General features: G+C 47.4%; 1 protein-coding gene across 3 annotated transcripts in view; it reads right to left on the bottom strand.

Annotated features, from left to right (window-relative positions):
• Nucleotides 1–14717, bottom strand: part of LOC138850673 (peptidyl-prolyl cis-trans isomerase E-like) — a 28575-nt gene that overhangs the window by 13629 nt on the left and 229 nt on the right. Inside the window, exons 2-4 of one of the 3 annotated variants that reach the window (XM_070078724.2) lie at nucleotides 13389–13430; nucleotides 11650–11772; nucleotides 9052–9205 (exon numbers count right to left, since the gene is read on the bottom strand). In XM_070078724.2, coding sequence (XP_069934825.1) covers nucleotides 9052–9139 — 88 coding nt within the window. In that variant the 5' untranslated portion in view covers nucleotides 9140–9205; nucleotides 11650–11772; nucleotides 13389–13430. Of the gene's footprint in view, nucleotides 1–9051; nucleotides 9206–11649; nucleotides 11773–13388; nucleotides 14619–14717 lie in introns of those variants that run through there. The other 2 variants (XM_089300967.1, XR_016211100.1) reach the window with 2 other exon arrangements.

The following is a 14717-nucleotide window of genomic DNA, read 5'->3' as shown; positions in this document are numbered from 1 at the left end:
ACGAAGTTCCCAATCTACTGTCAAATGTCAAATGGCTTAAAACACCATGCACTGTCTGTGCAGCTTCCTTTTGATAACGGAGACAAACAGCAACTAGGATTCACAAAAAAATAAATAAAATAACCTTTTGAAGCCCCAAACTAAGTCACTGCAGGAGGGCTGGGTCTCCCCAGGCTCCCTGTCCCTTGGCCACAACCATAGCCCGTGCTTCTGGTCCAGAGCCTGGCACGTCACCAGACTCCTACCTGGTCCTGTGTATGAGGATTTAGTTTTCATCATCAAACGTCTTCCCATAGATGGAATCACCCCTGGTGCCACTGGGGTTTATGAAATCCCCACCTTGGCACTTGAACCAGGAAACTGCAGTGGAAGCTGCTTTCCTTGCAGCCAAAGCCCTTTTTTATTTGACAGGCAGAGTTTGGCAGTGTGAGAGATAGAAAGGTATTCCTTCCATTGGTTCACTCCCCAAATGGTTGCTATAGCCGGCACGCTGCGCCAATCCAAAGGCAGGAGCCAGGTGCTTCCTCCTGGTCTCCCATGCGAGTGCAGGGCCCGAGCACTTGGGCCATCCTCCACTGCCTTCCCGGGCCACAGCAGAGAGCTGGACTGGAAGAGGAACAACCGGGATTAGAACCCAGTGCCCATATGGGATGCCAGCACCGCAGATGGAGGATTAACCAAGTGAGCCATGGCGCCACGCTGGCCCCCAAAGCCCTTTCCATGGGTGCACAGGGAACAGAAATTCCCTGGGGTTAAGAAAAAAGGGCTGAGGTTAAAAATATCTAACTAGAGAATTCAATTGCCACGTTCAAGCATCTGAAACAGTGTTTGGGGCAGGCATTTGACCTAGCAGTCGGGATGCTGCTTGGGCTGCCCCATCCCGTATCAGAGTACCTGGATTCGAGTTCTGCCCCTAATTCCAGCTTCTAATGCAGTCCTTGGGAGGCAGCAGGCGACGGACGGCAAGTAATCGGGTCCCTGCCACACACACAGATCCAGATTGAGATCATCAGGGCAGACAGGCTTTGTAAAAAATGGTAGTGGCAGTGAAAAGAAGGGGTCAAAGAAGGGACCTCTCTCTAGAGGGGAGAACTTCCACTTTGATGATGGCCCTGTCTAAATAAGGTCGGAGTTTGTGGACTCAAGAGGCTTCCATAGCCTTGCAGCTCAGGACAAGAGCCTCAGGTGACCAGACGTCATATATAGTGTTAGTTGTTAAATCAACAACAGGAGAACTGTGCACTTACTCTCCATGTAGGATCTCTGTCCTTAGTGAGTTGTACTATGAGAATTAACGGTAAAACTAGTCTTCAAACAGTACTTTATACTTTGTGTCTGTGTGGGTGCAATCTGTTGAAATCTTTACTTAGTATATACTAAGTTGATCTGTATATAAAAATAATTAAAAGTGAATCTTAATGAAGAATTGGATGGGAGAGGGAGTAGGTGGGATGACTTGAGGGTGGAAGGGCAGGTACAGGGGAAGAACCACTATAATCCAAAAGCTGTACCTACGAAATTTGTATTTATTAAATAAAAGCCTTCTTATAAAAAAATGGTGGTGGGACACTGATGTTAGGAAAGAGGTGAAGTTGGATCCATCTCTCACTCCATTGTAAATCCCAAATGCATCAGCTACCTAAATGTGCAGAAAAAATTACAAATACCAGGAGACAACACAGGTTCAATTCTTCTATAATTTGGATATAAGCAAGGAGTTTGGGAGACCCAGAAGCAGCTCCTGGCTCCTGATCAGCTCAGCTGTGACTGTTGTGGCCATTTGTGGAATAAACCAGAAGAATGGAAAACTTCTCTCTCTGGATCTACTTCTCTGAAACTCTTTCAAATAAATAAAATAAATTTTTAAAATAAAAAAAATTATATCAGAGCACCAGTTTCAGTACAGCTGTTCCACTTCCCATGGAGCTCCCTGCTAATGAACCTGGAGAAGCAGTACTTGGGCTATGGCCACCCATATGGGAGACCCATATGGTGTTCCTGTCTCCCTTCAGCATGGCCCCACCCCAACTGTTGAAGTCCTTTGGGGAGTGAACCAGCAGAACTTTGTCTCCCTCTCTATATATCACTTTTCCAAACAAAAAAAAGGAAGCAAAATAATAAAGGAAAAAACAAACTGGAAGAGTTATTCATGTATACCATGAATACCAGAACATAAAATAACATCAAATTACGGATCTACTCCTAGCAGGGAACTGATGAGGTTTATACTCTGCTTTGTGGCCGTGGTTCCCTGCTCATCACTCCTTTTCCAGATTCTTGGCCTTTCTGCAGCAGTGGAGGTCCCTGGAGGGCAGCACACCTGGAAAGGGCAAGGAAGCTCCACACTGCACCCTTCCTGCCCTCAGCTCGGACTCTTCTGTCTGTATCCTTTGTAGTACACTTCATAGTAAGCTGTTAGCTAAAGTGCTTCCTTAAGTTCTGTGAGAATTAATTGAACAAGCAAATTAATTGAACTAAAGAGGTGTGAGAATCCCAATTTATAGCTGGTCAGAATTACAGGTAAATTGGGAAGCTGGCACTGTGGCATAGTGGGTAGAACAGCCACCTGGAATGCTGGCATCCCATATAGGTGCCAGTTCGAGTCCTGGCTGCTCCACTTCTGATCCAGCACCTGCTGATGTGCCTGGGAAAGCAGAGGAGGATGGTCCAGGTCCTTGGACCCCTGCACCCTCATGGGAGACCCAGAAGACGCTTCTGGCTTCAGACTGGCCCTGCCCCGAAAGTTGTGGCATTTGGGGAGTAAACCAGTGGATGGAAAGTTTCTCTCTGCCCCTCTAACTCTTGCCTTTTAAATAAAATAAATTTAAAAAATAAAAAGAATTATAGGTAAATCTACCTGAGGCTTCCTACTGGCATTCAAAGTTGGGGCAGGGGACTTGAGGACTGACCTCCCAGCCTGTGGGATCTGACACTGTCTCTGGGTAGCCATGGTCAGAATTAAGCTAGGGTTTGCCTAGACAGATGTGTAGACTCTAGGACTCACTTCCAACACAACCAAAGATAACCCTTCAAAGATTGAATCAACAGCTCTAGGTTCAATTCCAAACCGACAGAAGAGCAATTACAAATTCTCATCAAAACCTTTAACCAAAAACCTTACTCATGTTACGCTATCAAACAAAAACTTGCTTTGAAAATCTATACTGGGAGCTGGCATGGTGGCGTAGAGGGTAAAGCCATCACCTGCAGTGCCAGCATCCTATATGGGCACTGGTTCAAGTCCTGGCTGCTCCACTCCCAATCCAGCTCTCTGCTATGGCCTAGGAAATCAGTGGAAGACGGCCCAAGTCCTTGGCCCCCTGAACCTGCGTGGGAAGACCTGGAGGAAGATCCTGGCTCCTGGCTTCAGATCGGTGCAGCTTGGGCCATTGTGGCCAATTGGAGAGTGAACCAGCGGATGGAAGACCTCTCTTTCTCTCTGCCTCTCCTTCTCAAATAAATAAATCTTAAAAAAAAAAAAAAACTCATAAAACATCTGAAAATCTATACTGAAGAGACCGGCACTGTGGCTTAGTAGGCTGAGGCTCCACCTATGGCGCTGGCATCTCATATAGGTGACAGTTTATGTCCCAGCTGCTCCTCTTCCAATCCAGCTTTCTCCTTGTGGCCTGGGAAAGCAGAAGATGGCTCAAGTGCTCCCCTGCGTGGGAGACCCAGAAGCAGCTCCTGGATCCTGGCTTCAGATCAACCCAGATACATCCATTGCAGCCATTTGGGGAGTGAACCAACAGATGGAAGACCTGTCTGTCTCTCCCTCTCAAATAAAATGGAAGGGAAGAGGATGGGAGAAAAATCTATCTTGAAGAGTCAAGATTCTGGATTTGGTTTCAGAATAGAAGAGCTAGGCACCAACACCGGAAAAGACCAGAACTTAAAGAATCAAGCCAAGGCAACAGATTACGTTTAAGAGCAGATTCAAAACAGAGAAGCCAGATGATGTCATATTAGTACAGTTCTTCTGAATCCCACACCTTCACAAAGCATTTATGAAAACTTTTACCCTAGAATTGGTTCCAGAGAACTTGCTAAAGAAACTGGGGTTCCTGAGCTAAGAGTCCCAATATGGTTGTCCAAATCAAAGTTCTAGACTCCATGTCCAGAGACAGGAATAGGTGATGAGTCCTGAAGCAAGACAGGGACAGGATCTCTGAGATAGTCTCGGGATCTGGCCGAGGAGCCTGTTGTGTCCACTGCTTCCTGAGGGGAGTGACCACAAAGTATCCTCTCACGTCCCAGAGTCAGGAGCTGGCCACAGTCCCTGAGGCCTCTTCCCATGCCTGTGAACATGCCGAGGAATTCCACTGCCAGCAATCAATTTAGGATGTAGATATTGTTTGTCAGTGTCTGCCCACTGAGTGCCTGCTACAGGCCGGCACTGTGGTGTATAAGCTCTCTCTGCATATAGCCTAGGAAAGCAGAAGCTGGCCCAAGCGCTTGGACCTTGCAACCAAGTGGGAGCCCCGGAAGTTCCTGGCTTCAGATAGGCCTAGCTCTGGTTGTTGCGGCCATTTAGGGAGTACACCAGCGGATGGATGGAAGATCTGTCCTTTTTTTTTTGGACAGGCAGAGTGGACAGTGAGAGAGACAGAGAGAAAGGTCTTCCTTTTACATTGGTTCACCCCCCAATGGCCGCTGCGGCTGTTGCACCGCGCTGATCCGAAGCCAGGAGCCAGGTGCTTCTCCTGGTCTCCCATGGGGTGCAGGGCCCAAGGACTTGGGCCATCCTCCACTGCACTCCCGGGCCACTGCAGAGAGCTGGACTGGAAGGAAAGCAACTGGAACAAAATCCGGCACCCCGACCGGGACTAGAACCTCGGGGTGCCGGCACCACAGGCGGAGGATTAGCCTAGTGAGCTGCGGCACCGGCCCCTCTGTCTGTCCTCTCTTTCTGTAACTCTCTCAATCAAATAAAATCTTAAAAAAAAAGTTGAAAGCCAGACCCATTATTTTTATTGCATTTCATTACATACTTTTAAGCTGGAAAGCTAGAAGGCAAGTTATTGAAGTTAACTAAAGACCTAAAATGGAGATTAGGAAAAAAACCTAGTTTATAATACATAAAACTAATAGAAAAGGAAAAAGAAGCAAATTTTATTTCAGTATGCTAAGAAGCACATTTCAGTGGGAAAATTAGTTATTTTGTGTTCTATTTAAAGTTAGATTTTAACAGGGCCAGCAATGTGAAATAGTGGGTTAAGCCACTATCTATAGTGCCGGCTTCTCTTATGGGTGCCAGCTGCAGTCCTGGCTGCTCCACTTCTGACCTAGCTCCCTGCTAACGTGCCTGGGAAGGCAATGGAAGACGACTCAAGTGCTTGGGGCCCTGCCACCCATGTGGGAGACCTGGATGAAGCTCCTGGCTCCTGGCTTTGGTCTGGCCCAGCTCTGGCCATTGCAGCCATTTGGGGAGTGAATCAGCAGAAAGAAGATCTATCTCCTTCTAATTCTGCCTTTCAAATAAAGAAATCTTAACATGATAATCTTGTAATTTAAGATCTATAAAATTAAAGAAAAAAAAAACACTGAAATCAATTTGTATGCAAACTCAAAGCAAGTCTGAATTGTAACTAAAGGAGTAAAAATGGGACTTAGAAAAATGGATGACTGGGCAAAGACAACCAGAGATTTGGGAGGTCAGCCACAGGGATTTTCAAAAATTATCTCACATAAAATGAAATAAATCTTTAAAAAAGAAAAGGGAATAGTATAATTTCATATGTACTTTATTGTAGTTTTGACTTTTAAAAGATTTGAGAGGCAGAGTTACAGAAAGAGGGGAAGACAGAGAGAGATGTCTTCCATCTGCTGGTTCATTCCCCAAATGGCCACAACAGCTGAGCTGATCTAAGCCAGGAGCCTGGAGCTTCTTCTGGGTCTCCATGAATGTAAGGACTTGGGCCATCTTCTGCTGCTTTCCCAGACACATAGTAGGGAGCTGGATCAGAAGTAGAGCAGCGGGGACTTGAACTGGAGCCCATATGGGTAAAGCCACAGGCAGTGGCTTTATCTGCTATGCCACAGAGCCGGCCCTAGTTTGGACTCTTGAAGCATGTTATTGTTTACACAAGAACTTAAAATTAGGAGAGGGCATTTGGCACAGCAGTTAAAGCCGCTGCTTGCGACACCCACATACCCATTATCAGAGTGCCACGTTCTAGTCCTGGCTCCTCTATTTCTGATACAGATTCTGATAATGAGCACCCGCTGTCTCTCTGCCTTTCAAATAGAAAGAAAACAAATTTCTAAAAAGACAAAAACTCACACGAGAACTAAATACGTGGTTCTGGGTTATGGGGAAAGTCTGCCATAAAGAACAGTATTGGGACAATCAGCAAAACTTGACTATGGACTATCCATTAGATGGCTCTAGCATTCAATTTCCTTGATTGAGAATTGAACCATGATTAAGTATTTAGGAATGAAAAGTCCCCATTGCTGTAACTAATTTCCAAATAATAACAACCATAGGCATACATATGTAGACAACAAATATTAACAACGGAAGAAAATACATAAAATATGTCATTCATTATATTCTCACAACTTTACAGGCTGGAATTTTTTCAAATATCACCCACTTGGAAAGCTTCTGGGATGGTCCTGGGGTCTGTTAGAGATGGAACACCTAACCATGGGCTCTGCCAAATCAAGTCATAATGTCCGGCAGGCCCAACAACTTGTTGCACCCTAAGATGGATACAGGGCATTCAGGATCAGGCACAGCGGGACACACACACACACACACACAAGCTTCACTGGCAGGTGACCGGCTCCCCAGTGTTGAATCCACCTCTTCTTCTGTTGACACCTTGGGTCACACGGAGGTCCCTTAGGACCAGTTAGCACAGGAAGGAAAAGGTCAGGATTGGTTCACTGATAGGTGGGTTGGTTCAGTATATGGGAACACGCTGAAAATGGACTGCCACTGCACAAAGCCCTACTTGGGGTGGCTTTGCAACAGTGATGAGGGGCAATCCTCTCAAACAGCAGAGCTTCAGGTGACAACTCCGGGAGCAAAGAACACAGGCCCCACGGCAGTGTGACACATCCCTTGGATAACAGGTCAGGAACCTGGAAGAAAACATGGAAGGCTAAGGGCTAGAAGGTACAGGAGAGTGTACAGTATGTGAAGATCTTTGATGAAGATCTTTGACGTTACTGCCCGGCAGACAACACCCATCTCAACAGAGAGAGTAAACAACCACAGAAAGAGAAACTCAGTGAGCTGACATCAGCCAGCTTCTCTCAAAGGTCACTGCAGTGCTGGCCCAACAGGCATATGAACTAAGTAGCCATGGGAACCAGATTACAGGCAATATGAGACCAACACCGAGCTCCACTCACCAAGGCTGAGCCAGCTACTACCACGACCACCAGATACCCAAACTACTAGGAACTAAGGCCAACGCTGAGCCTTCGAGGTGGCAAGCTGACTGCAGCAGACCTCTCAGGCCCACAGGGCTGTAATTAGCCTGCTGTAGACACGCATTTGCTTCCACTGCCTACGGGGCTTCAGCTGACTCCATGATCCTCGTGCTTACACAATCAAATGACATAGCACATGTATGCTTTGGCTGGAATGTGTGCCCTCCAAAATTCATGCTAGGCGTTGGGGCCTTCAAACGGTAATTAGGTCATGAGGGCTCCTCTCCTGAATGGAACGAAGGTCTTTACATGCAGTCTTCAGCAGGCTGCCTTTCTCCCTTCTGCAACATGAGGACACTATTCCTCTGCTCCCAGAGAACACAGCCCTCCCCAAACCTACTAGTGTCTTCCTCCTGGACTTCTCAGCGTTCAGAAGTGTGAAAAACAGAATTTTTCTTTATAAATTACCCAGTCTCTGGAATTTTGTTGCTACACAAAAATGGACTAAGACACTGCATAACGTTGCATCAACAGCAAAGGAGGCACAGCAGACAGCGCACGAACGTGGGACGCACTGTTCCTGTCACAAACCACACCACTCAGAACTGACCGACAGAGGGCAAGGCCTACAGGTGCAGATGAGGCACCAGTTTAGAAATGATACCTTGAGGCCAGCACTGAGGTGAAGTGGGCTAAACCTCGCCTGGCACACCAGCATCCCATGTGGGTGCCTGTTCTTCTCCCGGCTGCTCCTCTTCCGATCCAGCTCTCTGCTAAGGCCTGGGAGAGCAGTGGAAGATGGCCCAAGTCCTTGGGACCCTGCACCCACATGGGACTCCCAGAACAAACTCTTGGTTCCTGGCTTCAGATCAGCCCAGCTCTGGCCATTGTGGCCAACTGGGGAGTGAACCAGCAGATGGAAGACCTCTCTCTCTGCCTCTCCTCTCTGTAACTCTTTCAAATAAATAAATCTTTAAAAAGAATAAAATAAAATAGATACCCTGCCCAGCGTTATGGCATAGTGGGGAAAGTTCCCATTTCTGACACTGGCATCCCATTTGAGTGCTGGTTCTGTCCCGTATGTTCTACTTCCAATCCAGCTCCTTGCCTGGGAAGAGCCCTGCCACCCATGTGGGAGACCCAAATGAAGTTCCTGGCTTCAGCTAAGCCCCACCCTGGCCATTGCAGCTATCTAGGGAGTAAATTGGCAGATGGAAGATCTCTCTCCCTATTTCAAATAAATAATTAAATCTTAAAAAAGGAAGTGTGGGGAAATTAGGCACATGTGGCAATTCAAAGATGGTGCCTGCAGGGAAATTAGGCACACATGGCAATTCAAAGATGGTGCCCAAAGGAAGTAAGGTGGGCGGTACCCAAAGTCGTTTACCACCAAAGCTGATTGGCCGCGCAGCATCAGGGGAGATGACACTGATCGTGAGTATACAGACATATGGCTGGTCCTGTAAAAAGTCACCCCGTAAAATGACCTTTTAAGTAATTGGTTGGTCCTTATGCCCTGCCCCAGTAATCCTGCAGTCTTGTGCTTTAAAGAGGCCTTGCTACACGTGCAATAAACCGAGTTCTTGCTTGCTTGACTTGACTCCCCACTGCGTCTGATTGTCTCCAGGATCAAGAGGCTGGGGAACAGGTGAGCGGTGCACTTACCTTTCTTCGGACCCAGTCCATCCTCGTTCGGGTGGACTAAGACCCAGCAGGAAGAGGGGCCAGTGCTGTGGCACTGCAATGCCAGCATCCCATGAGTGAGTATTGGTTGGAGACACAGCTGCTCCACTTCAGATCAAGTTCCCTGCTAATGCCCCTGAGAAAGCAGAAGATGACCCAAGTCCTTGAGCCCCTGCCATACATGTCGGAGACCCAGAATTAGCTCCTGGCTTCAGCCTGACCCAACCCCGGTTGTTGTAGTCATTGGGGGATTGGATCAGCAGATGGAAGATCTCTCTGCCTTTCAAATAAAAAAATCTTAAGAAACAAAGGTTAAGGATCAGAACCCCAGCTCTACAAAAAAGAGCAAAGCAAAGCTAAGCTACCCTTCGAGGATGGGCCCAATATGCGTCCTGGGTCAGTGACCATTGGAAAATGTCTGTCTGGGGGTCCCGGCACCAAAGGCAGACGCTGGAACGATCCTGCTTCCCATCACTCTTCCTCTCAAGCCCCACAGATCCAGGCTTTGAGTATGGAAGTCTTGGTGCCCAGATAGTTAAAACTTCCACCCACAGAGACAACCAGAATCCCATTAAACTCTAAGCTGTGACTGCTGCCTCATCACATGAAGCTCCTTAAGGCAAGAGATAAGAAAAGGCACTGCATGTAAAGCCACTGCCTGCAATGGCAGCATCCCATATGGGTGCCAGTTTGAGTCTTGGCTGCTCTACTTCCAACCCAGCTCCATGCTAATGCATCTGGGAAAGCAGAAGACAGCCCAAGTCGCTGGGTCCCTGCCATCCACATGAGAGACCCAGAAGAAGCTCCTGGCTTCCGCCTGGCCTGCCCAGCTTAGAGTCATTGCGGCCATTTGGGGAACGAACCATAGGATGGAAGATCCGTCTGTCTCTGTCTAACTCTGCCTTTCAAATAAATAAGTAAATCTTTAAAATAGATATGAAGACTTTCTTTAAACTACGAGCAACTCTGATTAACATAAAAACGTTATATATTAAAACAGAAAGGAGGCCGGCGCCGCAGCTCACTAGGCTAATCCTCCACCTTGCGGCACCGGCACACCGGGTTCTAGTCCCGGTCGGGGCGCCGGATTCTGTCCCGGTTGCTCCTCTTCCAGGCCAGCTCTCTGCTGTGGCCAGGGAGTGCAGTGGAGGATGGCCCAAGTGCTTGGGCCCTGCACCCCATGGGAGACCAGGATAAGTACTTGGCTCCTGGCTTCGGATCAACGCGGTGCGCCGGCTGCAGCGCGCTGGCCGCGGTGGCCATTGGAGGGTGAGCCAACGGCAAAGGAAGACCTTTCTGTCTTTCTCACTGTCCACTCTGTAAAAAAAGAAAAACAAAAAAAACAGAAAGGAGTGTAGGTCAAAAGTGCTATGAGTATTTAAGAAAAACACAACTGTCAGTAGTAGTTGCATCTGGGATAAGGGACAGAGACGGTGGAGGAAATATTTTAGCTATTAATTTATGCACTTAAAAACAGTAACCTTCCAATGGAAAAACCTAGTAAATTTCTCCTTAACAAGTGGTCAAAATTACCATCACAAATATTTGAAGTGATATCATGTACTTCCTTATACAGCGTGCTAACACTTTTGTGGTAATCATGCCAAAACACACAACCTAAATGTGCTCATGAAGAAAACACCGAGAAAAGCCTTAAACACAACTGGTCTGTTTTCTCCAAAGATGTCAAAATCAACAAAGACAACGAAAAAGCAAGAAACTAATTCAAATGAAAGGAAACTAAAAAGACTCAACAATTAAATGCAATGTGTGCGCTCGTCAGGGAAGAAAAATTACTAAAATTAGAGGACAACATTGGAACGTATGATGAAATCTGGCTGGAATATTCAAGTATTGTGTCAAATTTCACAAGTTCGATTTTGTTAACGTATTTATTTATTTTGCAAGTCAGAGAGAGGGAGAGACAGAGATTGATCTCCCATCCACTGATCACTCCCCAAATGGCTGCAATGGCCGGGGCTGAGTCAGGCTGAAGCCAGGAGCCAGGAGCTTTTATCCAGGTCTCACGAAAAGGGTGCAGGCGCCCAAGCACCCCGCCATCTTCTGCTGCTTTCCCAGGTGCATTAGTGGGGAGCTGGACTAGAAGCAGAGCATCCGGGACTCCAAACAGTGCCCATATGGAACACCAGTGTTCCAAGTGGCAGCAGCTTAACCCATTATACCATAATGCCAGCTCCAAGAGATTCTTATGGAAACATATACTGAAGTATTTCCTAGCTACCAGCTCTGCTACCTGCCAGTGCAGACACTGGGAAGCAGCAGTGATGGGTCAAATAACTGGGTTTCTGCTACCTATCTGGGAAACAGGTGTTAAGCTCCTAGATTTGGCCCTGGCCCAGCCCTGGCCACTGTGGGCATTTTGGGAACCAGCAAATAAGAGCAAATTCTCTGCCTCTCAAATAAGCAATTTTTTTTAATGCCTGCTCTGTTTCATGTTACCAAATGCTAGGGTTGAGAGCTCTCGGATGAACTCAACCAGAAACAGTATCAAGGGCCTAGGGTCCAGGCAGCTCCCTTCCTTCCCCAGCTGCCCAGCATCCTGACCAGAGTCCTACTCACCTGGCATGGGCACAGGACTGAATACAGCAGGAGCATCTGGATGCGGTCAGCCAGTTTGGCCCAACCTTGATGTCCATGTACACCCGAGGGTTTGACCGAGCCTTATTTTGCAGTGGGCTCTCCCTGGGTACAGAAGAAACGTGCTAGTTAGAGAGAACTGCCTGACTTCCCAAACACAAGCACAAACAACACCAGCGAGCAGGCTGGATGGAGCAAGGGGCTGACAGGGAAGGGAAGCTCTTGGTCTGACCGGGATACAGGAGGCGGGAGTCATGGCCACAACACCCAGCAGTGACGCACAGTGACAGGAGACCTTGGCACTATCTCAACCCAGCTCCAGGCACGCTGTCTCATCATCCTGTGTCCCCCTGCCAGCAGTCAGAGAACCACATTCTTCTGGCCCCCACTGTACAACTCCCACCATCTTCCAACTCTGGTTCAAGCCCAGCCACCATAATCCAGTTAAGCAGATGCATTCGCATACCAGCCCCTCCTGTTTCTAGCCCTGCAGAGTCATAGGCTGGCTGTCTGGAAGAACAAGGCAGGGCAACCCTCTTGCTCAGAAGACAATGGAGGAGGCTGGGGCCTTGCTTTATCCTCTAAGACAAGCCTGACTAGAGGATAAGTTAGATGGATATTCAGTGGAAATTCCCCTCTGTAGCTTGGATTCACAGTTCAAGGTACTGACATTGAGCTTTTAGGCCAAAAATTAAGAGTTATTAAATAAACAGATGTGGCCTCTACCCTGAGGTGCTGGTTATGGAGTTGGGGAAGGCATACAGATCCTAGAGCTCTATAGCCTGAGTTCAAGTCTCAGCCCCACCACTGATGAGCTGTATAATGCAGGACAAGGTATTTGACCTCATTGTGCCCGTTTCCTTCCCCAGAAGTGGAGATAACAACAGTTCTTATCTCAAAGAACTATTATTAGGACTAAGTATTTGTGAAGCACTTAGAACACTTGCTGGAACATGTAAGCATGTAAGCATTTGTTAAATACTGAACTTCAACAGAATGGAGTAAATGCTAGATAAAGGGTATCACAGAAGCCTAGGGTCATGGAAGCCTGGAAGGGACATTCATCTGCGTCTCTAGGCACGTTTTTCCCTTCCTACTCACCTAGCTAGATCTTAGGAATTTAACAGAGCACAGATTCCATTCAGGTGATGGAGAGCAGACATAGGACAAACAGGAATGGGTGGTGTCAAGCCAGAGGGCTCAGAGCTCTGCAGGACCCATGTTCTGCATTCTGACAGAGGCACCCTGAACCAGGCCTGGAAGCCCACTTTAACCAGCACTCCTAACACACCTCGAGCCCCTGCAGAGGGCTGAATAGGGCCACCCAGGATTTCACTTCTAGACCTCAGAATGTCATCTTACTTAGAAATAGTTATCATAGATGTAACTAGTTAACCTGTGAAATATTTTCTTAAGTCACAGAATACAGGAAAGGCCATGTAAAGAGAGAAATTAGTGACGCTAAAAGCCATGGATTTGTGAGGAGCCACCACAATCTAGAAGAGGCAAGGAAGGATTCCTCTAGGGAAGACTTCAGACGATCATGGCCCTCTTAACACCTTGATTTTAGAGTAAATTACTTCGGTTTTCACCACTCTTAGGTAGGTTGCTATTATAGCCCCAGGAGGAAACTACTACACCTACTTCTTATAATCGGTGGCTTTTTATAATCAATGATGAGAGTGACAATCATCAAATACTAAATAGCGGAAATTTCTTACCTCGGCAAACTCAAATTCAATGAAAGAATTCTTGGTGCTCCTCTACAAAAGCAGAAATTGATCATTAATATGTAGACAGCAGGAGAAAACATATACAGCTACCTTCTAAAATACTTCTGATTATATTTTACATTGCTTCTGGAAATATTAGTCATTTTTTAAAAATATAGCCAAATAATGCACAAGATTTTTAACCAGTTCTACTACTAATTTTAAGTTGCTTCCCATTTTGGATAACAGTTTGTAAGACCCAAGTCCATAACCACACCACCACCCTGGCCTTCCTGAGCTCATGTTGCGTTGCAGCAAATGCACACACAGGAGAGCAGGGACCCAATACTTAAGGGTACACAAAAATCACTTCCTTGGTACACGCCTTCCCCATTCTCCAGACCTCATCTAGCTTGATCACAATCTCCTAAATGGGCTCAGTTTCTCATTTAGTCACTAGGATTCTCGGTACAAACCTTCTTACCGCATCACCAATGGACTGACTGGTCATTCCCCAAATGCCTGTGCCCAGCCCTGGTCATCAGCGCCCATCACACAGCCACATCTCACTGTCACCAACCCTAGCTATTCGTGGAACCCTTTCCTCTAAGAGTGAGACTGGGATTTACAGGAAGAATGGACACCAGATGAAGGCTGAGGTAACAAGCACCTGTCCTGGGTCCTGGGTGATGAGCCTGCTCTCACAGGCTGGGTGCCACAGCAGACCCATGCCAGGTTTCCTGGGACCACGGGTCTGTACCCTGTCTACTCTGTCACCAACCCTGACTCATCATGCTGGTCCGTCCTCCAACCCAGAGATCACATTTGGAGGAAGCCATCTTGCCCAACCCGCTGTTCCAACTGCCAGGTGGAGCTGAATTTCACAGGGAACTTAACAGTCACAGTCACAAAGCACGGGGCTGTCACGAAATAGGGACACCTATTTCAGATCTGTCATTTAAAGTGAAACCCTGCAGGCCTTTCAGGGAAAGGAGCCTGCCGAGAAGGAAGAACATTTACGGAAGGCCTGTGTTAAGGCCCCGAGGGCTCAAGGAACGAGAAGGAAGCATGGCTGGAGGGCAGGACCTTGTCACACTGAGGACTGATACAGTGCCTGTGTGCTGCAGTCACAGATCCCCGAACACTTCCCCGCACAGGAAAGCTTGCTTACAGAATCTCGGCAACTGCTAGACAGACCCTAACCAGCACAGTACAAGGGAAGGGGGACAGCTCATCAGCCCAGTTCTGCAGACCTTACTGCCTGTCCTTGGGCCATGTGCCAGCTGCCTCTACTCCACACTTCCCTGAGCCAGATTGTGATTCTTCAGACCTCTGTCC

This window comes from Oryctolagus cuniculus, chromosome 7 (genome assembly GCF_051225735.1).
Source record: "Oryctolagus cuniculus isolate XC-2025 breed Fujian yellow rabbit chromosome 7, ASM5122573v1, whole genome shotgun sequence".
NCBI lineage: Eukaryota > Metazoa > Chordata > Mammalia > Lagomorpha > Leporidae > Oryctolagus > Oryctolagus cuniculus.
The sequence above is the reverse complement of the archived record's forward strand: the minus strand, read 5'-3'. Positions and strand labels throughout refer to the sequence as shown.